General features: G+C 40.4%; 1 protein-coding gene across 4 annotated transcripts in view; it reads right to left on the bottom strand.

The window, feature by feature from the left end:
* The window catches only part of LOC146507774 (collagen alpha-1(XIV) chain-like), a 166,872-nt gene extending 141,130 nt beyond the window's left edge, over positions 1–25,742 (bottom strand). The window contains exons 1-3 of one of the 4 annotated variants that reach the window (XM_085176444.1): positions 25,236–25,742; positions 23,607–23,722; positions 8,751–8,867 (exon numbers count right to left, since the gene is read on the bottom strand). In XM_085176444.1, the coding sequence (XP_085032570.1) occupies positions 8,751–8,867; positions 23,607–23,700 (211 nt within the window). In that variant the 5' untranslated portion in view covers positions 23,701–23,722; positions 25,236–25,742. The other 3 variants (XM_085176441.1, XM_085176442.1, XM_085176443.1) reach the window with 3 other exon arrangements.
* Between the last annotated feature and the right edge of the window lie 1,496 nt (positions 25,743–27,238).

Below are 27,238 nucleotides of genomic sequence, written 5' to 3'. Positions count from 1 at the left end.
TCCCTTCTGCCGTATTTTGCGGCAAAATTATCCACACCCACCGTCGCGCTATGAATTGTGGGATATATGGGACCACGAAGCGTGCACCGGACCACGCTTGATATTTGGGGAAATTGACGGCGCATTTGGAGTATGCATTTGAAGTACACTTCGAATTGGGACAGTCGTCGTCGCGTGGCGGTGACGTAACCGCACTTAAAATGCGTACTTCAAGCGTGCATACCCTGAAATGGGACACAGCAAATGAATATGACTGCACATTTACTCCGACATCATCCTAGTGCAGGGGTCGGCAACCTGCGGCTCCAGAGCCACATTTGGCTCTTTAGTCCTTATACTGCGGCTCCGCGTGGTTTGGGAAAATAAATTAGTATTTAGCTGAAGTGTATTTTATTTGTGTTTAGTTCTTTTTTTTAACTTGTAGTTCTAAATTGGAAGATTATTGTGATATTGAAATATAAAAATAAAATTATATTCTATTATTTTTTCATCGCTCAAAATAAGAGTCACACTCGCGGAAGCCGGTGTACCCGCCTAAACGCCGTGCATTTATCGAGACTTTCAACCCCAGGTAGGCCAATTATGGATCTTCGGATCCACATTATGTCAGCAGCTATTCTCCACCGTGAACTATGTTAAAGACAAACACCGCTCACGCCTGACAGATGACAGCTTACAGTCCTGCGTAAACTGACTTCGTACAGCCCCGATTAGCAGACGCTGTGCGCAGAGGTTCGGGACCATAAGTCTTATTGTAAACATATCACGGCAGACCCGACGATGTTTGCATGAACACACTTTTCAGCATCTCTTTATTGACCACTTTTCACACACAGTTGCTGTACGCATACAGCCGGCTATAGCTTTTCACCTCACAGCCCGACATACACCACCAACAACACAACAGCACAGATAGCGCAGACGTAAAGGCAGCGAGGCATGATTGCGGATGTGGCTCAGGTGCGTCCGCCTCCCCTGCAGCGGCGCTGCAGACCACGCCCCGCCGCACGCATTAACCTGGTAAAATACATATTTAGGCAGAATTTTGCAAATATCTATTTTTAATTTTTCAGCAGCATAGTGCTTTTTTACCAATTATTTTTTTAAAGTCAGGTCAAGGCTCCAACAGCCCAAAGGGTGGTGGCTGACAACAGTTTTTGTTTGCTACATGGATCATTTTAGTTCAGGTTGGTGTCTTTCCTTTTGTTATATTTCTTTAAGAGTTCAAAATGTGTTGATTACATAAATAAAATGTAATTTTCTCTGTAGCACTTCATGGATTTCATAAGCAACACACCTTAGTTGTTCACACAAAGCATAAAGGTAAAAAAAACAATATATACAGTGTTATCTTCATTTTAGATGTCAAAAAGTATTTGCGGCTCCCAGTGTTTTCTTTTGCGTGGAAACCGAGTCCAAATGGCTCTTTGGGTGTAAAAGGTTGCAGACCCCTGTCCTAGTGCAAAGACACGTGGAAGCCATTGACTGTAGAAAACATGGACGACGCGACCCCGCCTCCTACCATTGTGCAAAAATGAAGCCAAAATACCCTGCTTGTGGAGGCTGCCATCTTGCAAATTTGGAGCCAGAGTCTGCGCAGTAGTGACCTGAGGTGGAGCGACTGTGTAACACTCCCGCCCACACGCCCGCTGGACGTGACCGCCCCCCTACACTTTTTACGTAGCCCGGTGGCTGGAGTTTTTTTTGCTGGTTTACCGCGACTGACGACTCGTTTAATTAAGGTAACTACAACCATGTCACTGTTATAAAAAAGACACACAGCTTATCATCTTATAGTTCTAAAATCATTCTGTTGTTAATTCGTTAGTTAGATTAGCCGCTAGCATACGCACTGTGTTGGAGGCTTGTTGCTAGCTAGTTAGCGATGCTACACACCTGCTACTCTTAATAGTCTTCAACACTTATGTTTTTTTTTTTTATTATCTATTTTTAGACAGCGATGAGATCAGCTGCAAATCTTCAGAGCCCTCTACAGCCTGGTAACATGGAGACTTTAAAAACAACAGCATGAGGTTTCAGTGGTGTAGTCTAATTTGTTCTTTTAATTTAATAATAGAGTCCATATTATATCAACAGCTACATTCATCCTGGAGAGAAACTAGTGAGGGAGACCATCAGGACCAAGCTGGGTTTCCTGGGTCCAGAGGTTTGGAGAAACTTCTTCCCTTTCTTTCATCACAGCTGTCCTGTGCCATAAGTTCTGTTGACCCGCTGTAAGAGGCATCATTTAAGAAACACCAGGAAGACTGAAGCTCATGGCATTGATCAAGCAGGACTCATGATCTTCACCAGCAGCTCCCTCACAGGGAAATCTTCAGCACTCCTCCGTAGGCCCGCCCCAGGAGATGGATAAACCCAGCATTTCATCAACACTGTGATGAGACCTTTGGTTTGTGTAATGTTATAAATTAAAATATTTAAGTGTAGAGTATCTGAGGGAGTATCTGGGGAGTATCTGAGTTTTTATTATAAATAAAAACTCAGATACTCCCCAGAGGCTCCGGACTTTTACATAAAGATATTATATTCAGTCCTGTAGAAAGTTATATATTTAAAAATATGTGATCCTGTCTGGTTACTCTGCAGGGCTCGCAAAATTTCAAAATCCCTGGTAGCCCTTCGGGCAGGGACTCTTCAGTTTTTGGTAGCCCAAAATAAATTTAAGTAGCCCGAATAAAAAAAGAGCAATTTTTTTATTGATGTTTTGTTTCCCGTTTTGTTTCCTTTACAATATTATACAGTATAATATTGTAAGTATAATATTGTAACGGAAACAAAACATTAATCAAAAAATTGTTGAAACACAAATTTCAACATTGAATAAAAATTACAATCATCAACTCAAATACTTGGTTCTAATTGAACAGAAATTTCTATGAACTTGTAAGAACTGTGTAGAACATGAATCAGTCTGTGTCAGATCCTGAATTTGAAATTTCCACTGAAGTCACGGGTAAGAGGCAAGTGGAACCAAGATCTAGGCCATTTGCTTTTTAAAGTTTGCAAAGACTGCTAAATTTTGCCAGTGGTAGTTCACTCTTTGCAACATAGTCTGTTCTAAACAGATTTTTCAGGTTTATTTTTAGTATGTTATTTGCAATTGGTGTTTGTTCTGGGAAAGATATTACAGACTGAGCAATAATGCATTTCTTGCATTTCTCATGGGTTCTAATGGGGGCCTTTCATAAAATTACTGGTCCCAGTAACAAAGGCGCTTGTCGACTCAGAAATCGAGGGAAAACCAACAACACACCCGGCAGAACATTATGTTATTTACATAATTTAAGTGGTCCGCAGGTGCGCATTCGCTGTCAAAATAAAAGACGCGCACCAGATAAGAAGTTGCAGCGCGCGTTTGCGTCCATATAAAAAGCACTGTTTTTGTCCGCTAGAGTGGGATTTTCACAGCGCATTCTGCACCACATCTCTGTGCGTTCATCATTTGTTTGAAGCCAGCTCACCTCCTGCAACCACTTTTCTGAGAATACGCGCTTCTTTTGTGGTTCGGACTCCTTCTGACATTTCTTTGGAGGTGGAGGAACACCAAAGTAATTGCTTAAAGGAGCTTGTTTCTTCGACATTTTTAAGAGTTCTAAACAAATGTCTGTCCTCCTCCAGAAAATCTTATGTACGCAAACACGCGTTGCAACTTCTTACCTGGTGCGTGTCTTTTATTTTGACAGCGAATGCGCACCTGCGGACCACTTATGTGCACCTCTGGTTATTTAGCTCGTCATATTGCAGCCACAGAAATTCTTTTGTCCATGAAACCAAAAAGCTGCTCTTTCTTTTTGCCTTATAGTCTGATTTGTCATAACTTTTCCGTTTTGTGGTAAGCTTTTCTTGGGCTGTCACTTCTTCACCCTGACCTGTCTTATTTGGCTCAGCAGAACTAAAATATATATCCTGCTGCTTTTACACACGCACTCACATAACGGTCAGCGATTCTCTGCGCGATCAACCTCTCACATGTTTAAGCTTGCTGCGGGAGATTTCACTTGTCATGTTTGCATAGTAAGCTAACGATTGATAAGACGATGTCAGAGGAATTGGTGCTCAAATTATCGTCACTCACCAATCAGTACTGTCGCTCTCTATACACAGTTCGCGCGATTGCAAAGTGAAAGCAAAAAACAAGCGCAAATTCTGGCTCACCGATGCTAATGACATAATTACCCAGCTACATTTCCGAAAGAATGCAAAAGCATTGACATATATTTTTCCTTCCTATGATAGCCCGACGGGCAGGGCAGAGATAGATTTTGGTAGCCCGACTGGAAAAATCGCTAGCCCCGGGACGTCGGGCTAGCGATTTTGCGAGCCCTGCTCTGGTATGAATAACTGAATCACTTTATGATAAATAACACACTATGTGTAAAAAAAACTGAAAAAATTCCAGATGACAAGTTTGTAGTTCAACATACAAGTGACAACCTTTGACCTTCATCAGGTTTTATTTAATTGTGTTAGAGGAAAATCTCATATGCTCTTCATGCAGCTGAGTACATCAAGTGTTTAAAACGGAAGCTGTGCAGGTCTGAGATCAGCAGCTTTGTGAAACACCAAACTGAGGTCCTGTTAATGCTGATATACAGTAACACAGTTACATGAGTGATTAATCCTTTTGTTTTTTTGTCTTTAACTTTATCAATAAAACAGCTTCAGCTTTCACTACAGCACGTACTGTTTTCATCAGTTCATTTTACAGTTAACATGTGAACATGTTGGATGATCTGTCTGCTGTCACTCGATGGTGCTGAGGTCTGAATCTGAGGGCAGCTCCTGTAATCACAAAGACAACAGAACCATCAAACTCAGATATAAATTTTATCCCTCAATATTGAAATAAAGCTGATTCTTCTGTCCTCACACACTCAGGATCTGAAGTTCTTCTCTTACGTTTTTTTCAGTATTACATTACACTACAGTACTTTAATCCATAGTTCCTGATTAATGAGGAGTTATTGAAGTACAAGCTTTTAAAAAAAATTGTTACTGTCTTTACAGATGTGGCAAGAGACTGAAAACATCCTGTTGTTTGCACACATTTAATATTGAGCTCTGCACAGGAGCTGAAGCAGGGTGCAGCCTGTTGCTTTTACAGTATAATACCTGTAATAAAAGTACAGTAACAGTAATTAGTGACTGAGCAGCCCGGGGCGTTTCTCTTGATTTCTTTAGTAAATTCATTCACCTGCACAGCTAAACGAACCCTGACAGCCAAGTGCTCATTTTAGCTAGCTAGGTCTCAGGAGCTAGCTAAGGACGGTAGTTACGGATTAGCTTACAAACAAGTTTAACTTACCGAAAAAGTGCAGCGGGGCCTCGGGTCCTTCTGTCGGGTAGTCCAGTTTACTGAAGAACACCTCAGGCTGTCAGGTTAAAACACTCGGTCGTGTTTTCGTAGCGTAAACGCTGGGCGTCCTCTCAGAGCCTACGCTCTATCTGCTATTCGCGAACAGAGATACGCAAGTTTCTCCGTGACTGCAGCTGTCAGTCCAAAGCCCTTATGATGACGTTTCACCCCAATTTAACATCACCGCGGTAGGAATTAGAATCAAACTTATGGGAAAGGAGACCCCTTGAACATCAATCAGCGTGATGAGAACTATTGAAATCAAAAGAAAGAATCTTTGGAAAAAAATTATCTAAGGAGAATTAATTTATTTTAGTCTGACCCCAGTCCCATCCGCTAACATGGAGGAGGCGGGGTTTATGACCTATACTGCAGCCAGACACCAGGGGGCGATAGAGACGTTTTGGCTTCATTTTTGGGGAGCTGTCGCGTCGTCCATGTTTTCTACAGTCAGTGGTGGAAGCAGACAAAAACAACAAGCACGCATGCTGCAAACTTTACCCGAGTCATTTAGACAGCCGTTAGCACATGATTCTCCTTATGGGGACCTGATATGTTTAATATGCTGCTGAGAATATAGCCCAGAAGAAGCGTACAGTATAGCTTTTATTTTGGAAAGAGCCATTTCTCTGTAATAAACTCTCTTTTCCAAAGATGAGTGATTTCTTGATCAGATAGATTTATTATTTTATCACTTTGTTGTTTCAGCAACATTACATTTAAAAACTGTACTTTTGAGTTAAAATATATATTTATAATTTTAATAAATGACAAATTAAAAAGGCATGAACATTTTTTTTGTATCGAAAAAATATCGAACCGTGACACCAAATTATCGAACCGACCCGTGAATTTTGTGTATCGTTACACCCCTAGTAATCACATGGTCAGAGAACATGTGCTTTCACCAACGGCTTGGGCTTTTGCTCATCACATCTGGTTTCAGAACAGTAAGGTGTTTGTTTCATGATGTGAAAATGCTCATACAGAGGTTTCAAAACGGGAGCTCACAATCCACTGTTTGACCAATGGGGTCATCAGCTTTTATACAGACCCAAACTTTTGTTTGGGTCTGTATAAAAGACCCAAACTTTTGTTTCTTGTTGCATGTTCCAACCATGTAAAATATGATTTCTTTTTGCCATTTTTCAAGTGGCCTTAAACTTTTGATCGGGACTGTACTATGACTACACTCCAGGACTACCTGCTTATCTACAGAAACTGCAAGCTGCCTCTTTTAGTTAATTCTTTCTGTCCTGAGCTGAGTCCTGCAGCTTATTATGACAATATCAAATGTCTAAACTCAGAAAAGGACTTTGTAAAATTTTAAAAAGCATAATTAGCTCATTTTGAATTTGGTGGCAGAAATACACCCCATGGCCCAATCCTAACACTAGAAAAGTTGGTACAGGGCCATGTTTACAACTGTATCGTATCCTGTCTTCCTTTAAGAAAAATCAGTGAAAACTTGGGAAGTGAAGAGCGCAGCTGCTACACTTTTGGGGGAGTAAAAATGCCCCATTCTTGTCTGATATAAGATTCCAGCTGCTCATCAGTCCTGGGTCTTCCTTGTTGTTGTTGCTTTTTCTTTTGGTTTCATGATGCACCAAATGTTTTTATTTAAAGGTCTTGACTACAGGTAGGCCAGTTCAGCACCCTGACTCTTCTACCATGAAGCCATGTTGTTGTAATAGATGTAGTTGGTGGTTTAGCATTGTCTTGCAGAAATATGCAAGGTGTTTCCTGAAAAAAGACATCAGCTGGACAGGAGTATATGCTGTTGTTTTACATTGAGGGACATTACTCTGAAATTGTTTAAGAATTTATAGAAGCACCTTTTGCAGCTAGGTAGGCTACCTGTATTTTTTTGTACCACTTCAAAGGGCTAATTTAAACTCGTTTACTCAAATAAGAATGTGATTAAAATATTAATGTGTACACATGTGAAGATGATTACACTTTTTTACCATTATGAGATCTGTAAGTGAATACCAGTGATTTCCACCACTACTTGTATTATTCGGTGCTCAAAAAGCAAACAAGCAAACCTTCCAGTAATCACATTATGTACCGATGCATGAATATTACAAAAACTCAGCTTTTTTTCATCTGGGTCTGGCTTCATGTCCGCTGAGATTTAAAAGATTAAATATGGACATCTGGGTCTAATAACTATCACACAAGTATGTGTATGAACAAATAGAAAAAAGCAGGCTATTCAACTATACCAGCTGACTGACAAAGAAGCACAGGGTAAAGGTAAAAGTAGAACATTTTAAACAATTTGTAGTGCCATAAAAATGGTTTAAATTACAGGAGAACATATGCATTAAGGAAAAAATAATAATTTTGTAGGTAAAAGTAAATCATCTGGTTTTATTCTTCACACAAACTGAGTTCAGCTCATTTGATTCAGAGAACAAAGAGCGTGGACATCAGGAACATGGCAGCTGCTGTGGATTTCATGGCTATTTTTCAACTGACAAAGGCTTTATCCATCATATAAATTTTTTTAAATTTCCTACTGAATTTGTTAAATGCCACTGAGCTACTATTGCACTCCTCCCTTCAAGAAAAGTGGCCATAAATTTGAGATTTTGTTCTATTGTTGGAAGCGGCAAAAAAAATTTCAGACGAGGCATTTTTCAAAAAGTATTGTTTGCAAGAAATAGGTTTAATGCTATAGAGTGCTTATTCAGTCCTTCTTATTCACTTTTACATCAGCTGCAGAAGAATTGCCTGCTGTATTCAGCACAATATCAATAAAGAGGGAAGTGATGTGAAGGAGGATTTATGGCTGTAAACGTAGGTGCACATCAGCGGTAATTCGGGGGATTTCTATTAGACTTCTGTTACACTGTGCATACTCAAAAAGAGACAAAATTAGAGCCGCTGTCTGTGACAGGCACCTCATGACAAGCATCAAATAAAAGTGAAAATTCCACGTGTCCATTATGGCTGTAACTGCTTTCAGTGAGTTTCAGTTTAACACTGAAAAATGACTCCTGTGCTGACATTTGGCTGTCCTGGGCTAAACCTCTCCATCATGTCCTGTGTACCTATCAGCCCCATTTTCAAAATGTGCTGACAGGCTGCACATACGCAGCAGAAACTCTCCCTTGTCTCAAACTTGGCCAAGGTACAAGACAAACTCTGAGTCCTCTATATCTCTCAAGAGTGTAATCCCTTCAAAGGAGCTTTGATAAGAAGTAAATTACATAATCCTTCCTGACAGACAGAAAATCCAAGTCATAATGGGATCCTTCCTCCAAAATTTCAAAGTTAAGCTCCGCTTCTTTTTGGCATAGAGGTGCGCGTGCATGTGCTTTTGTGCATGAGTGTAGTAAAAAAAAATAAAATAAAAAAATCCTACCTGGGGTACTTTTGTAGAAAAACAGATAGCTGTCAAAGTCTCCTTTGGGCTCCTTCCATGAAACCAGGAGTTTGCTTGAGCTCAGCACTTTGAAACGCAGCTTCCTCGGAGCTGGAACTGAAAAACAATTTTACAGTTAAATTGGCTCCAAAGAAGTTTGGGAATCATTAAAAAGAAAACAAACAAAAAAACATGTTAAATTCATCAAAAATGTCCTAAATATCAGTCAACATAAATAGAAAAAAATATGTGAGCAGTTAAATCCAGAATGGCCAACAAAAAGCTGCAAATCGATGCAACTTTGACAGGAAATAAATGAAGGAATGGTTGCATGGAAGGACACAGAGAGGGCTGAAGGTCCTGCATCCCACGAGAGCCACATAAGGCAGAGTATAAAGGAGGAAAAAATGGAGGAAAGTCTTCTTATGATCAATTTATGTTAAACACCACTCCAGAGACAAGAAAAAGGAAACAGCGCAAAAAAAAATTTTTTTCGCAAATATGTGTAGATGCATATGTGTCACTTTTCTAATCTATAGTGTACACATAAAGGAGAAGTGATTGGTGTACAGTGGCATTTTCATCGTATCCCTTGCAGCCCTCTGTCAATGAAAACAGATGCGCTGTGGCCTGTTAAAAATGGTGACAGCAGCCTTTCTGTCACGTGGAGTGTGAAGAGTGGACCCAGGTGCAGACATCTAAAACTCAAACTTAACTGATGATGAGCCGTTTATTAAGACAAACAGAACAGTACAAAATAAAAGGGCAAAAACAATGCAAACTAAGCAATAACCTAAACTGGGTAAACTAGAAAGGAAACACGAACTATGAAAAACCCTGGCAAACAGAAAAACAAACAAAACTCTAAACATGGCAATGACGATGAGGACATGAAAACCTGAACGCAGGACTTGGCATGGGAACAACGCAGACGATCCGACAAAGACTGAATGAGAAGGCACAGACTAAATACACACAGGAGGCTAATGAGAGAAGTGGGAACACAGTGGAAGAGTAAAACTAAACACGATGAACACACGAACACAAGACCTCTTCAAAATAAAACAGGAAACATAAGACGCAGACATGAAACACATGAAGGGCAAAGGAGACTTAACAGGGGTGGAAGACACAAGGGGAATCTAATAACAGAGAACTATAACAACCTAGGCATGATAAAAAATCAACTTAGAAAACCTGAAGGGCTTAAACATAAACCATAAACTAAAACTCAAAACGCTGGGTCAAAAACCCAGGATCGTGACACTTTCTCTGCAGGAGTCTGAGTTTGTGCAGACTGTGGTTTCTAACAAACAAAGAGAGCACATTTTTTTCAAATAAAAGTAGAAAGGCAGAGGACTTTTTCACATCTCCAGACAGAGCAATGTAATGTAGGAATGAGTAGGAATCCGACTAATTCACTTTAGTTGAAAATGGATGTCATTTTTATGCCTTTATGCCTCGTTTCACCCTTTTGGTATATTATTCTTTGCTAGTGTTAATACAAAAGGTGTAAGCCCAGCACACGCATTTTGGTCACACTTCCTTGAGAAGTGGATCCATTTTTCAGTCAATAAATTGTCTCTTTTAAGAAAGACAGTTTGTTGGGAAAAGGAAACAACTGAAACTTTAACAATGACAAATATATGAACAAAAAGGTGCTGAATAAAAACAGTATGAAATCATAAAGTTCCACCCATTAAAGTCAAATTGCGCTTGGCTGTGTCCCGTTATAGGTAGTCTTTAGATCACTCCGTGGAAGCTCTGATCTGCACTTGTGCAGTTCATTCTGGAGTCAAGAAGTGAGTAATGTTGCAGGGGGCCAGATCTACAATTTAGCAGAACTATGCATCAACAGTTTGACCCCAGGAAGGACAAATTTGTAATGCAAATCACAGGGAATGTCAAAAACATGACTATCATCCTCTTGGTCATACTCCCAACCTAATGCACGGCTTTTGGGCTTTGGAAACTCCTCGTCTAAAAACAGCTCTTTGGCAGAACCCGAGCTCCCATCCTCACTGAGAATTGGGCCTATTTAAAACATAAGTATTGTGTGAAGAGCAAACAATATCCAGGGGCATACATGGAAGACGAACTTAAACGGCAACACGTTGGAGTGGTCCAGAGGTGCAAAAGGGGGCATCCTATTTGCCTGAATTAAAAAACTGTTGAGAAAGCCTGAAAGTTTTTTACCACTGGAAGAAAAAGAGCTTTACATAAAATGTTACATGTCAAAGTATCCCTTCAAGCAGTAATAACGCTTGAATGGCTTCATATTTTAACTGCACACCCAAATAATCTTTCAGTCTACAGGGACTGTAGCCTATAATAAGTCACAATAGTGAGTGTGAACATGTGAAGAGCTTGCATTAGGCATGAAGGAGAAAGTCAAAAGCAGGGGATAATGCACTGACAAATCTGAGACATGCTGTTCAGGATTTCCACTCAGAGGTGAAGACAGACTTCCAACCCTCTAAATGGAAAATCCCATTAACGCCATAACAAAAAAGGCACTGTATCATATAAATTGATGTTATAATAAAGGTGACAACATCAGACCCGCGGTGCGCAGCTTGGTTAATGGCCTCATGTTGAAATGTCTTGACGTTCTGTGTAATCTTCAGTCGCGCACCGTGAAATTTCTATACACCCGTGCATCTTCTTGAAGTAAACACTTTCCTCTTAAAGCACAACTCATCAAAAGCAACATCAGCCTTCCCTTCCAAACAACTTTAAAATGTTAGTCATGGCATTACCTCACAAATGTAAAATCAAGCCTCGACTTTTAGAGAAGCAGAGAAACAGTCTCAAACAAGGACGACTTCTCGAACTTCTTCTGATGCAGCGCGATTGTTCTGCAACGCATCACAGTCTCACCTTTTTTGTGCTGCTTTTCTTACATCTCACCACCTATCCTCAGAATGCATGGGATGGAAGTGTATAATTACACAACACAATGAGAATCTATGAATAATTTAAGCGAGTGATAGAGCCGAGTAGGTTATGACTTTGGTATCGTTTAGTGCGCCTGATAGTAGGTGAAATGAGTTGGCAGACAGGGGTACTAATAATGTGGTGACAATTGCGTTGAATGTCTGGATTTTTGCTTGGCATGTCAATGAAAACGCATACACACAGTGAATAGTAAAAAATAAGACAATGTAAAATCTAAATGATCCAACTGTAACCCTTCAGAATGATTGTCAAGATCTTTAAGTAGGAGCCAATACCAGAGACAGCAACCATGATTAATGAATATGGACACAAATGCTGTGGATGCTGACAGGATACAGAGTTCTCTGATATAAATTACCCTTCAAAAAACCGACACGCCTGTTCTTGTTTATCCCCATACGGCCGTAAATATCATCCAAGAGCTCCACATTCTGCACTGCCTCTCTAAATCTAAGATGCTTTCGTGGAACACATTACACATCCACGCTCTGTATCTCACAATAAAATACTCTGCGGAAATACTAGACCTGCCCTGGACTTGCACAGTGCATACCCATCTATAACACACTGGTGTATTACGCAGCCCAGAGTAATTTATCTGAAAGAGTTACACCACTGGAATTAGTGAGCCCCCAACAGCTACTCGCAGGAGATTTTTGGCAGGTAGTAAATGCTCCTCCAAACCTTTGGCAAAAGCTTCACGACTTCTGCATAGCAACAAAATTTTTCTTCAGTAAATAGTCTGAATCACTGAGGCCTCAATGAAAAACCCCCCAGTGTGAAAATGATACGCGCTTTGAAAAAACAATATTTAACATGTTCTCCTCGTGCCGCTGAACCTTAATTCACAGGTTCCAATTTCAAGGTTGAACTTGAGTAATCTCCCGACTCGGTGGGGAGCCTGGACTAGAAAAATCTTTTAACTGGAGGCCCAGTATGAACTGGCATTATCTGGGTTCCAGCCAGTAGCGGTTTTAGATACGGGCGACACGGGCAGTTGCCCGGGGCGGCATCGTGGTGGGGGGCGGCATCACGGGCAAAATGCTCGTACTCATGCTTCCCCGACGTCAGCCAGCGCATATTGGGAATGGCATAGGCACCGATCGGTTTTCTATCGCCCATTTGCTGGGAGTAAGGGCGCCCTCCGTTTGCGAGGTGCGCCTGCTGCTTGCGACACAGGGAGGAGAGGGCGGGGCGGCGGGGGAGTCTCTGGCTGGCTGGAGCGGCATCTAATAACCAACTCGCAAAATAAAACAAAATTAAAACAAACCAACAAACATGAAAACACCAGACATCATGATACAGACTTATAATTTGCACCGATGTTTTTTCGTAATTCTGTACACGAAAAGTGAGCGCGAGAGCCCTCGGTGCGCCTGCTCGCTGCTGAAGTCAAAGTAAACTTTATTGTCATCTGCGCTACATACAGTCCAGTGTATAGAGAGACGAGACGACGAGGCTCCAGTTACAGCAGTGCAAGTAAACAGACAATAAATATAAGAAGAGTAAGAAAATAAATATACACTTTAGGACTCGGGTAAAGGGATCAATAACAATTTAAAATTTATAATTTACAGTTTGATTATTTAAAGTCTCACACACAACCCGTCGAAAGGGGAGGGGGCTGGCTGCTTCCAAATAGAGCACATTTCATTCATAATGTTGTAAATCCAAGCCCATCATGTATTCATGATTTGAGTCCTGGGTTGTGTGAAATCTCAGAAATAAACCAGAAATAAACAAAGTGAATCTGTGAACTAAGGTGTAGGTCTGTTAGGTTATGTTGTGGTGATCCAAGAGTTGGGGGATTTGTGTTCATACTGGAGTGCAAAATTAAAACCAATGGAAGATGGACAAGAAAAGTTCTAAGCCATCAGGTGCTCAGTTTAGAAAAAAGAGAAAAGAAGAGGAGGAGAAACGAGCAAAAGATGCAGGTAAGCAGATGTGTGATTGGATAATGGCAGGTCATCCTGAAACAATCAGAATCAGAATACTTTATTAATCCCTAAGGAAATGATGTGCGTTACAGTTGCTCCAAGAAGAAATGATAAAAATAGCAACAGTAACAGACTAAACTCCAAACAATACATTATGTTACAGATTTTAATATTAATTAGTCATTGTCAGTTGTTGATTTGTCCTGTTCTCATTGTATGATGAATTATGATGGCAGTTTGGTAGCCGTTTGCATACTATGCATACTCTCTCTCTTCATATGTGTGTGTGTGTACAACAGTTTTATGTTAATGTACAATCCTTAATATGTTTTGTGTGTGTGTGTGTGTGGTTGGGGGGGGGGGCGCCAGAGGGAGTGTTCGCCCAGGGCGCCAAACAGGCTAGGACCGCCACTGGTTCCAGCAATACAAGCACAGCTTGATGCCTCAGTTTCAGAAGAGATGACTCTTCCCAGGATTAGGAGCGCTGAAAGCTAGCAGGGATTCCTGGTAGATGAGTAAAAGCTTGCTGTCCAATCCTCTGCTTCACTTCATCTTCTCACTCAGCTCTTGTCTCCATTTCAAACTTCCTCTGCTTTTCTTCCCATCTTCTGATTTGGCTCACTGTCCACTCTGTGTTGGCTTAATTTCATCCAGCTTCTCTCCTGTGCTCTCTCTTCCCTTCTTTCTTACGTGCTCAACAATCTCTCTATCCGACTTCCACTCATCTCTCTTTTCTTTATGCTCTGTTTCATCTCATGTCTTTCCTTTGTCTTCTCTGAGATTTCTGCTTTTTGTCAATCTCTATTTTCATTGCCAACCATCCCCTTCCCCACCATCTCTGTCTCCTCTTTACCCCCTCTTAGCCTCTCATTTCTTTAATTTTCTCATTATTTTTGTCCCTATCCATTTCTTTCCCTTTCTTTGTCCCCTACTTTCCACTTTCACCCTCTTCTTAAGTTGACAGTACTTTGTTACTTCCTCTCTCTTTCTTTATTTCCCTTTTATCTTCATTCCTGGACTCTCTTTAATTTTAGTCTTCCTTCTTTTAAGTTGCTGCTAACCTACAGGCTCCACTTTGAGTGTTCAGGCCTTCACTAATACTCAGGATTTATGTACGACAACTGTTGGCTTGCGATGTCACCATAAGACAGCTACTGTGCTGTACATGAGAGAGATCAGGGGAAGTGTAGGAGTGTGTGTGTGCATTTAGTGTCTATTCAGCACCGCAGCATGCATCCTTCAATGTGGTCGGCGTCTCGTTTTGCACGTAAACTACTCTGTTCACTGATGTAACACTTAACCCAAATTCACTCTGGCTCCTTTTTTTAAAAAAAGAAGTTCTCTGCTGCTTTTCTCTTTCATCACACCTTCTCTTCTTATCCTCCAGTTTAACATCCTTGTGCCTCTCCTCTTCACTTATATTCTGCTCTTTTATCAAGTTATATAAGTATGTTTGCTCGTTTCCCCCTCCTTTATGAGCGGTTTAGCCACTCACGCCCCTTCTTTCTCTCTTTGCTTACCTGTGTAAGTGATGCCTTTTTACTTCATGCCTCATCTCTCTACTGCATTGCGTGTGTGTGTGTGTACATGAGAGAGAGACAGAGTGTAAAATCTCTCTTTAAGTCGGCTGAATATTAAGAGTCTGTTGAAAAATCTGTCCCCATGTGCAGTCTGGTGAAAGAAGCCATAATATTCCACATACTTGCCAACCATCTGTGAAAAAAATATCACCATGAAATACTCAGTTGGGTAAATTGTGCAGCAGATGACTGACATTAAACAGGAAGGAAATATTAAATTCTGGAGTTTATTACACTGACGCCGACATGTTCAAAACCCAGAGAAGTGTTAAGTGCAACGCAACATAAAATAAAATGTATTTTGCAGGAATAATTTGGTCTAATTCACCCACGAATCTATTACTAATATTGTATTTGTCACGTTAAACAAAGGAAATTAGGGATCAGTATATCTGCCTAACATCAGGAACAGTCAATATTATGATTGCAAAATGCTTTATTGAGTGGAATGAAGTGTAAGGTGCAGAAAAGCCAAAATGTAATGTTCACACGAGGACTTCAGGTCCTGAGGAGATTAAGGCAGGGGCAGCTTGTAATAAAAAATGCTTTGTCACATGAGTACAGATGGGCCAATAAATAACAATAAATGAATAAAGATGCAAACAAAACATTTTCATATCACTATCACTAAACCACACTGGTCAAGGATTTTTTTTTGTTGGTGTTTCTTCTTCTAGAGATCAAATGTGCTTTATGATGGACTGTGATGTGCGTAGGCCAGATATAAAAAGAGCTTGTCACTGTTACAAAGGTGCACGTGCTTTACATGTAATGTAATTACATTAAAATGACCACTCAAAGCACTTTAGACTGTGAGCCAGATATATTCATATATACGTGTGTGTGTGTACAAAAACAGTGGGATGCAAAAGTTTGGGCAACCTTGTTAATAGTCATTACTTTCCTGTATAAATCGTTGGTTGTTACAATAAAAAATGTCAGTTAAATATATCATACTGGAGACACACACAGTGGTATTTGAGAAGTGAAATGAAGTTTATTGGATTTACAGAAAGTGTGCAATAATTGTTTAAACAAAATCAGGCAGGTGCATAAATTTGGGAACCACAAAAAAAGAAATGAAATCAATATTTAGAAGATCTGCCTTTTGCGGACATTACAGCCTCTAAACACTTCCTGTAGGTTCCAATGAGAGTCTGGATTGTGGTTGAAGGTATTTTGGACCATTACTCTTTACAAAACATCTCTAGTTCAGAGATGTTTCTTCTTGACTCCAGAATGAACTCTAGTAGCCTTAACTTGAACTGAGCCTGTGGTCTTCCATTTTCTCAATATGTTCCTAACTGTGGAAGCAGAGAGCTTAAATCTCAGCTTTCTGTATCCTTCCCCTAAACCATGATGGCGGACAGTCTTTGTCTTCAGGTCATTTGAGAGTTGTTTTGAGACCCCCGCGTTGCTACTTTTCAGAGAAAATTAAAAGAGGAGGGAAACTTACAATTGACCCCCTTAAATACTCGTTCTTATTATTGGATTCACCTGAGTATGTAGGTCAGGGGTCACTGAGCTTACCAAGCCAATTTCAGTTCCAATAATTAGTTTTAAAGGTTTTGGAATCAATAAAATGACAACAGTGCCCAAATTTATGCACCTGCCTGATTTGTTTTAAACAATTATTGCACACTTTCTGTAAATCCAATGAACTTAATTTCACTTCTCAAATATCACTGTGTGTGTCTCCTCTATGATATATTTAACTGACATTTGTTTGTAACAACCAACGATTTATACAGGGAAATAATGACTATTAACAAGGTTGCCCAAACTTTTGCATCCCACTGTATGTTGCTTTGCAGTAATTTAAATCCAAGCTCAGAATTAGGGTCAAAAGGCCAAAAAAAGACAAGATACAAGATTTGACATTTGACAATTGCATTCATATGAGCCCAGTTTCAGCAATGTTGGTGAAAAGAGTGGCAGTCCAACAAATTAGCACCTGCCCTTGAAATCTGATGATTGTTCTAATCATGTCTGGTTTTAATTAAGAACTAGAACTAGTGTCAACCAGCAACAAGGAGAGGTGAGATGTGAATATGGAAGCATTTTTTTGTGTGCAAAATATCAGGTTATTATCTCAAAATCTCAACATTTGGGATTATCTAAAAATTTAGAGTTAGGTACCAACTGGAAGGTTGGCGGTTCGATCCCCAGCTCCTGCTGTTGAAGAATCCTTGCAAAGGAAACTGAACCCTGAGTTGCCTGCAATGCATCCAATGGTGAGTGTCAAATAAAAGTGCTTTGTGTGTGACTGGGTGAACCTGTGTTGTACATGAAAGAGTGTTCAAAACTGAACAGAAGGGTGCTGTGTAAGAACCAGTCCATTTAACTTCTGACAAAACAACTTTCAGGTTTGAGTTAAGTCAAAATTTTGAGGTAAAAACCTGGAATTGTTATTTTTGAATTATTCAGTGGTGTAAACGAGCTTCCAAGGTTAAAAACCGTAAACAAGTGTAAATGCATGAGACAGAAAGAGGCAAAGACAAGGAAAGAACGAATGCACCAGGACAGAAACCCCATGAATATATAACAAAAATCCAGGACCGTGGTGTCATTTCACACAGTCCCTAAATAAAACATGACTCTAGAGTTCAGCAGTAGCTTTGACTTGAATAAAAAAAAAACAAGCTTTGCACAGAAGATGTTCTTTTTTTTTTTTTTTTGGTAAATGAAGTTGAAATTATTACAATTACTCAAACTACTGCAATTATCTGCTGCAGTCCACAATAACTTGTGAAGGCAGTGGTTTTTAAACGCTACAACAAAAAAATGCTTACGCCCCACATAAATTTGATCAGCCATTAAAAATAAAAAAAAGTGAAATAACAGTAAATAATTTTCCCTCAGCTGAGTTCCTCCATTGTTTTTCTGCTTGTGTCCCGCTAACGGAGCCCAACTCACAGTATGAGCACACTGCAGTGTGCTTTATTAGAACTGTAAAATATAGCGTTTGTATTCACAAGATTTTGATTGAGTGGAGAAATAGAGGCGATTCAATGAAACTAAGTTGTTTGCTTGCTTTTTATCAAACTAGTGGTGTTTTTTAAACATTATAACAACATCATATTATTTCTGTCAAAGCAGGACCTCATTTACAGACCGCAGTATGTGAGTATCTTATCTTATGTAAGTAATTTAGCAGATGCAGGAAGTCACCTGAATTTTTTTATACACACAGACAACCAAAAGAAGAAAAATCCTCATTAACTCAAATTAAGATGCAATTACAATTTATTTATGTACAATCACGGAAAATGATCTACGTGCTCTGTCGGTAACGAGGGGGTAAAATTAGAAAAACTCCAGTGAGTCACATCTCCTACAATCCAATGCTCCATTTACTCTAAAGTGGCTGATGATTACGACAAGCTGGATTACCATCAGCAGCAGCCGCAGCCGCAGCAGAGTGACAGGGTGACAGCGGCCTTGGTTCAGATAATTTAACAGTTTTTTAAATTCAAAACAGGTTGTTCCATCTCATCTTCATTTTTTGTTTATGAATAAATGATTTCTCATCATTGGCTTCTCTCCCTGTTCATTATAACTGAAATTATTGGCCCGCACTTTCACTCATACTAATTCACCAGGCTGCCCTCTAACACACACACATGCAGAGAACCCCTACACACATTTAGCATCTTTACAATGACTGGCTCACCCATCCACGACTGAATATAATGAATAAATACTCGACTGGCAATTATTCCTATTTGTTCTAAAATGAGGTCAGAGTTCAGATTTAATCATGGCAGACATCCACCATCACCACCATCTTTCCTCCATCTGTTCTGCTATTGCTGTACTCGAAGCATCTTCCCAGTGTCAGGTCATGGCTGGCATTGTCTTAGTTGGAGCAGAAAATAAAATTTACATTTCCCTTTTTGTCACATCTCAAGGTCAAAGAGAAAAAAGAAGGCCAGAAAAATAAAACAACAACAACAACAACCGTAATGTGCTTTGTTGCACACTTCTGCCTTTCTTCATTAGAAACAGTATCAGATGCTTTTTGCAAGTCCGACAGATGAGCATAAATCTACTATGTGCAGTAAAGACTGCATGTCGTGTCCTAAAAACATACATTAACCACTAGGAAACAGTATGCCATCAAGAGGACATCTTTCAGCTCAACACCGGATGACAATGTCTGTGAGAGAGATTTATCTTGTCCTGAAGGATTAGTTCAGGTTAAATTTCTCTCCGATTTTCAGACTTACTTAGCATCACCAGCAGGGCCGGTGGTCATTTAGAGAAATGAAGTGGTCACCAAAACTGTTGGACAGGCTGCCACAAAACAGTGAGAACAATATTTATGGTCCTGTGAGGAGAAACTCAGATGTTTTGGATGATCTTGTTTGTTTTCCTTTAGTGCTACCACATAGTTAATATCTTGAGCTTATAATGAAACATCTTGACTATGACACAGTACTTTGTGAAACTCTTGAGCAACCTGTCCTGGGTATATCCCGCCTCTCACCCTGTGATAGCTGGGAGAGACCCCAGCCCCTCGTGACCCTGAACTGGTTAAGCAGAAGGGGATGGATGAATGGATGGATGTGTGAGATCGATGAACCAATGTTGTGTATTTTAAATTGTGTCTTTGGGTACTTTGTTACAAGCACTCTGTTACAAGAACACAATTTGTTTCCCATATTTTTACAAAAGATAACACAGTTTGACCGAATAAATGAGTGTTTTAGCACCAACAAGGTGATTTAAAGAGCTGAAAACTTGGCATATTGTGGCACAGTGTGCATTTCTCCTCGAAAAACCTGAGTACTTTGGACAAGAGGAGGACAAAAGAAAAAGCAGCTGGCCTAAAAAACTATTTACAGCAGATAAAAAGTATCTGAAAGTTCTGTCTTTCAAGAAATATCTGAAAGAGATGCACCTGGCCCTTGAGTAGATCCATCTACTGTTCACGAAAGCCGCATCAAAAATGGTCTCAGTGGATGAATGGCTGTCAAGAAGCCATTCATAATGAAGGCAGACGGGAAGAACAGGATGAGGTATGCCAAATTACACAACAACTGGACTGAAAATCAGTGGCAATGGGTCTGATGGAGTGATGAATCCAAATCTGAATTGTTTTATTCAAATTATCATAAATATGTTCGTCGGAGGTCAGGAGAGAGGTGCAACGCTGAGTGTCTACAGCCATCTGTGAACAATACTGTACTTAAAGAATCTACTAGAAAGTTTGCCTGAGAGAGGCTGTGTTGAGGACTAAAGGTGATCATAGCAAATGTTGATTTTCAAGCTGATTAGATTGCACATCTCTGTTTTATATACCTTATATAGTGTATTTCCTGGCTCAAGCACAGTGCCATACAAATTCTCTAACTGTCCTTCTAGTGCAAACAGTAGCACAAAGTTTCTATTTATCAAATCAACTGGTTAATTTACAAATACTTGCAAAACTAAAGACATCTCCCAGAACTTCAGCTGAAAATTAACTAAAAAAACAATATTGCTTTACAGACATCATCAATTTAATGTTAATGTTACCAGTAAGTACAGAGTGAGCCTACATCTGGACAACACATGTGACTCTTATTGGGTATTCACTGGATACAAATCTTACAATAAGCATATTTTTGGAGCAGACTTGTAGCAGACTAAAAAATCATGAGTACATCATTTACATCATATCAGTTTCGGCGGTAAGCTGTCATTTCATTGGTCTCAGAAACAGTCACTTCTGATGTAACTGACACTAACTTTTTAAAAATACAAAAACAAGCTATACAATCACTGATATTAGTTTTATTTTATTCCAAAAGAAGAAACTAATATTAAGCAACAATGAGATTAGAGTATTATTTTCTGATAATACTGTTGAATATTCAATAATTTTCTATAATTCTTGCAGAAAAAGAAAAAAAAAACTTGGTGGACCGGTGCCCTCGTTAAAGGGACTTCCTGACAATATCCAGACAGTTGCTCTGTACATACAGACATCCTGCATGGTAAGGGCACATGCTAATCCTCAAGCTTAAATCCCCTCTGACCAGATGTTGCAGCTTACAGGGACAGACTGGGCACAAAATTAATGGCTATCACATGCTCCCTAATGAAGGGATTGAACAGGGCACAGTCCTGTAGTGTCGGGGAGGTCGTCCATGTTCTGCTGTGGTTCACTGGCATCAAATTAATTGTGTCCCACGTCTGTCTCACCTCTTATTTCTGTCCGTCTGCAGTGAAAAATATGACCTATGGAACTATCGACAGTGCAGAGAAAGATCTTTGATAAAAAAGAGGCAGCGGTGGGGAATGGGTGAGGCTGACATAACCATAAACATATAGAGAAGGGTGACGGAGAAGGTGTGGGAGAAAGAGAGCATAAGAGAAACGAGTGACAACTTATCGGCAAAATTCCTGTTTTCATTTTAAAGTAGTTGCTATTTATTAGGGATTCCCAATGGTCAGACACAAATAGCAACGTGCTAATCAGATCCAGTTTTAAAAGATTAGCTTTAAGCAAAAGCTATGTAACCTCTGGAACACCACCCGGTGATTGACGCATGTTTAAGGTGGAATTCTTTTAACGTAGCTGTAAAAAACAGATCGATAAATGGATTTTGACAGATGTGACTAATGAATTTTGAACGTCACAACCTGGAAGGAATATGAGCGGCTCACCCATACACACACACACACGCGAGCACACACACAAACAAAGAACATCCAACTAAATATTTCATCTTCCCTCAGGGTCATTTGAATATGATCACTATCTTGATCATGAAAGGTCTGACCATCTGTACAAGCTTGCTAAAAACACATAAACAGAGCCAACTTATGCACAAAATCCACTTAAACACACACACAGACACACACACACACAGACACTCATTCACTGCATCCATAAGACTGAGTATAGAGCCTCTGGATCCATTAGTTATAATAAGCTGAAATTTACCAGTAATGCATCCTACAGCCGTAGGGGAGATATCAGATGGTTATATTTACCATCTGAATACCAATGAAGTACCACAACGAGAATAACCTAATTGAAAAGGACTGGTTTTCTTATACACATGAGAAAATGATTTCACAGGACCACACAGAGTCGTGTGAAAAACAAAGTACACCCAGTGATTCAGCAGATGTAGAACCACCGTTAGCAGCAAACTATTTTTTTCACTCATTCTGCTGCTTTGCTCGAGATCGTTGTCTTTTTCCATGACCCCTTTTTTATGCTTAAGCTGTCGGACAGACGGCCTCACATTTGACTCTAGAATACTTTGGTATACAGCTCAGTGACTGCAGGCTGCCCAGCTCCTAAAACAAACCAAAATCATCACCCCTCCACCACCGTGCTTCAGAGGTGGTATGAGGTGGTGTGCTGGTAAGGACGTTGTTACAGAAGTGTTGTGGTTCGTTCAGATGCAACTAAAACTGAAACTTTTTTGTTGTTGTTGTTCTGTTTGTTTTGTTTTTTGTTTTTTGTTTTTTGCAGTTTCTTTGAGAATTGCACAGTTGGACTTTGGGGTGAATTTACTTGGAAGATTGTGAGACTGATTGCTCCAGACCAGCCAACTGACAAAGCTTCTGCTTTTATAAAGGTGCTCAGACTTCCTGATAGTCACTTAATGAAATATATTTGGTTAGCAGGACCTTGACGATATTTACCATCTTAATTCCTGTTGTGTACTTAGTTTTCACATGACAGTGAAGAGTCCTGTGGAAACTTTCTTTCTGTGTGTTTCCCTGAAGCCAATAAAGTAAACGTATCAACAAATATTGGGGAGGACCAACAGGAAGAGTCTCAGTATCATTCCAAAACACACACTGTTTCATTTTAACACAAATATGCTGATATATCCTCATAATGATGATAATAACCCATGTTCAAGTGGATGCCATCCAGATACTTAATGTGATCAAAAATATGGCACAAATCAGACAACAATGCACATTTTGATGAAACTCAGGTTTGCTGAGGTGAAGATAATTGCAAAGCACACTGGAGTGTTATATACTGTGCAGCACATTGTGCAGCAAATCATCCCAGCGTGAAGCGCACTATTACGCTTTTATTAAAGCCTCTCTGAAGCGCGGCAGCATCAGCAACGGGGTGGCAAGTGTTGCCATGCTGCCAGGGTGAGTTGGCATGATGATATGAAGGTGATATGAACTAGAGCATGATGTGATTGGACTGAGCCCGCACGCCAAACAGCGAGATGATGAAGGGGGTGATGAGGGAAGAAAGGCGGAGGATGAGAAAGCAGAGGGGGGGGGGGAGGTGATGTGGATATAGTGGAGGTCAAACAGGTAAGAGTAAGGGGATTGGATGGGGTGACCTGATCGGGGGGATAAGAGAAATGAGACAGCAAGGGGAATTGGAGAAGAGAAAAACCACTTACCTTGACCCTGTGCCTTACTGGGGTAATAGGAAACAAGGGCCAGTAACACCAGTGGAGCCCACAAACACCAACTGATCTGCCCCATTGACAACATCCTCAAAACCAGCAGTCTAGACCTGCAAGGACAGAAAACAGGTCAGCAAGAAAGAAAGAAACAAGAGCGGAGATTTAACTCCGTGAATGTCACTCGGCCGCGGGGCGACTCAATGCTTCAGTTCACTGATCTAGAATCAGTTATTTTGTTTAATATCAACTTTTTTAACAGTTACAGAGCAGAAGCTTCACAGTCTACACTGACCACAGAGCTGCAGCTGAGCCTCCCGCCTACACAAAACGAGCCAGAAGCCAAACAGTGGAGCACTTTGTTGAAGAGAAGAGAAGAGAAGAGAAGAGAAGAGAAGAGAAGAGAAGAGAAGAGAAGAGAAGAGAAGAGGTCAGACAGAGTGACAGTCAGTTTGATTGACAGTCCAGAGAGGGAACATTTCACAAAGCCATTGTTCAACCAAAAGAGCAAACACTTCTTCCGTATCTCATCTCCTCCTTTCACCCCTCACTTTTTTGTTCTCTCTCCTCCACATTACCCCTAACCCCTCGCCTCCTCTCCCACCTCTCTGCCACTCTTTAGTATGAGCACTGATGGACACACACAGATACCTTCTGATTTTCTCTTTTAGACCCACCTCACTACAGTCACACGTGTGGCCGCATGGATTAAAGGACATGTGAAAGAAGAAAAAAGTCCTTTGATGATGATCGGATCGTTCTGTGGTGTTGAATGAGCAGCAGGTCTTTCATTCAGACGTTGTCAAAAAAGCAGAATTAATAAGAATACACAAGAATGGAGGATTATTTGTGCTAGTTTTTCATACTTATGGAGAGGGATGGAAAAGTGAAACTACTTCATTTGTATTAAATCTTTCACACACACTGACAATGCAACATTTTACACACACAAAAACTTCATCGGGGCTGCTAAAGTAAGATGATTAGACTCAGAGGGAGCGTAAACGGTCCTCCCGTGGTCCTAACAGCAAACCTTTAAATAGGGACCAAAGTTTCCCTTGTCTCCGGATTGCATCGATGATGACGATAATCCGTCTTTTAATTCGAGGGGAAAATTTGCAACCGGTTTACTGCTTTAATTGCTTAATGAAGACCAGAGAAAAGGCGTCAACTTCAATAAAATCTAGCCATTTGTTGCTTGATTTTTTTTATTTATTTATTTATTTTTAGAAAAATACTAAATATAATAAGAAAGACTGAGAAAGACACGCGGATCAGTTAAGAGTAAATAATTTTAACACATCAGGAGTAAAATACAAACTGATTGTTTCGCAGGTGAAATTTTCCTTAGCTTAAGAGATTTTCTTTAAACATACGCTAAATTACTCGTCTATTTTCCACCTGCTCTCATGCCTGCAAGTTTGATTTCATGACCGCAGCATGAATGCGTCCCCGGTGATCATGTTCAAGTGCTCCAGAGTGATTTAATTTAAGTTTCTCAGGCAGATTTCTCTCAAACTATCAGACCTATTCAAATTAACCGATTTGGCCGAAATACTCCAGCGCCAGCAGCACACCTGAGACCGACTCAGTTGCCCGCACAATGAATGAAATCGCCTTTCATACCTCTCCAGTCATCAATTCAAAGCGTCCTTTTATCCCCGAAAGGAAATCCCGTGAATACCAAAGACCGCTCCTGCTTCTGCCTCCCAAAGGGTTCCTCTTTCTTCTCACTCTTTCTTCCCCTCTTCCTTTCTCTCACTCCTTCTCTCCGGATACAGTTCGTTCAGTCCGGAGTGGGTGTTTCTCTCCTCGTTATTCAGCCATCCCTCCCTCCGGCTATTCCTCCCTGTCCCAACCCTTTCCTTCACCCGGATTCATCTCACAGAGAGAAAGAGAGAGAGAGGAGCGAACCAGTGGCGCTGCGCAAAATCCTCCGCTACCAACCTGCAGGTTTTAAATTGGCTTCAGCCCCTCAGGGTCCCTTATGTGCGCCTCCGCGATCACGACGGGACTTGTCGTGGAGGACGTATCTGTAATCTGCGGCTTTAAAGGACCCACACGGTTATTGTATGTGCGCGGTCTTTTTTTCTTCTTCTTTCTGGAAAAGGCTCTGTGCGCTCAGAGCAGGTGTCTGGCCATGCCCTGCTGCGCTGCCAGCTTTGATGTTGAAGGCGCAATGACACAGGTTTTCACCTCAGCTCAAAACTGGAGTTTAAAAGAAAGAATCTGACAGGAACCATATGGAACATTTTAGCTTCACAGTTTCACTTTATTGCATCCATAAGCCTAAATGTTCAGCTCTGGGTTCATGAACAAAGCTTGGAAATCACTTGAAATCTTTCATGACTGTTTTTCTGTTCCCCAGTAGAACAATCCTGTCTCCACAATTCAATTAAACTTCTGCCTGAAATAAAACTAAATATTTTGAAATTCTCAAATTCAAATATGAGCTCAAGTTCTTCTGTGTCAGAAATTTGTATCTACTACAAAACATTTTCAAACAAATAAGTGCACAATGTTGGCTTAATCTAATTATAAGATTCTTAATTGTTCCTAACCTAAGACAGCGTCTCTCAAACCTCTGGGTGTTGACTTAATTTCAAGTTTGTAATGTATTATTATTCAGTCAGCTAGCTATTGGGATTAGTTGTCCAAAATTGGATCCAACTTTAAAATGTCAAATCTTGTAGTTCCTCTGATGGCCACTTGAGGCCGACTACAAAAGTCATTCTCTATAGCAAGCCTATTCAAATGGCGGCCCGCGGGCCAAATGCGGCCCAGAAGCAACCTGCAAGTGGCCCTGCCTGTGGTCCTGGCAGAAACAGAGAAAACGCAAAAAATTAATTAATTTTAAAAAAAAATTAAAAAATTACCTCAGTGTTGCATTCACAGTCTACAGCGTAGTGTAGACTGTGAATGCAACACTCCTAGTAGCCTAGCAATATTTAACCCACAATGCACCGTGATGTAAACATATTAAACAATCATCGTAATATATGATGCGACAACAGCATGTCTTTCTCACTCCAGAAGCGCAAAATTGACAATGAAAACTGTCGGTTTAACCCTGCCTGGACTGACAAATACTTATTCATTTTACCGAGTTTAATAAGCTTACAACCGGAGTTGTACTGCCATGGTGAGGGTCCTGTACAGCCCAAGAGACAGCTGCAGCAGCTTCCCTTCGTGTTTGCTTCTTGGCGAAGAAGAAAAGGCCTTTCACAGATTCTGAAACAGTGAAATACTGCATGCTGGCCGTGGTGGATGTGGTGAAAAGTGATGAAAAAATTTAAGTAAGTGTGACATCTGCTATTAAAAACGTACCCCTGTAGGACAGTTCAAATATTCGTGGAGTTGAAGTTCCGGCGTCAGACGAGTTTGAAATGCTGTTAGATGACCTGAAGAAAACTGATTTAATGTCTATAGCAGGAGATCACAGACAGAACTGATAATGCACAGTTGTGCGTATATGTCCGTTTTTTGGATGGGAAATTGCTCGCTTACTACCGTTAGAGGGACACACAGCTGGCGAAATAATGTTTGAGAAGATTTCAGCTCTTTTTGAGGAAAATGGTCTGGATATGAAGCATGTCTGTATACTTGTGACAGATGGGGCTCCATTCATG

Source organism: Neolamprologus multifasciatus, chromosome 11, assembly GCF_963576455.1.
Source record: "Neolamprologus multifasciatus chromosome 11, fNeoMul1.2, whole genome shotgun sequence".
Lineage (NCBI taxonomy): Eukaryota > Metazoa > Chordata > Actinopteri > Cichliformes > Cichlidae > Neolamprologus > Neolamprologus multifasciatus.
This window is presented reverse-complemented; position numbering and strand designations above follow the sequence as displayed.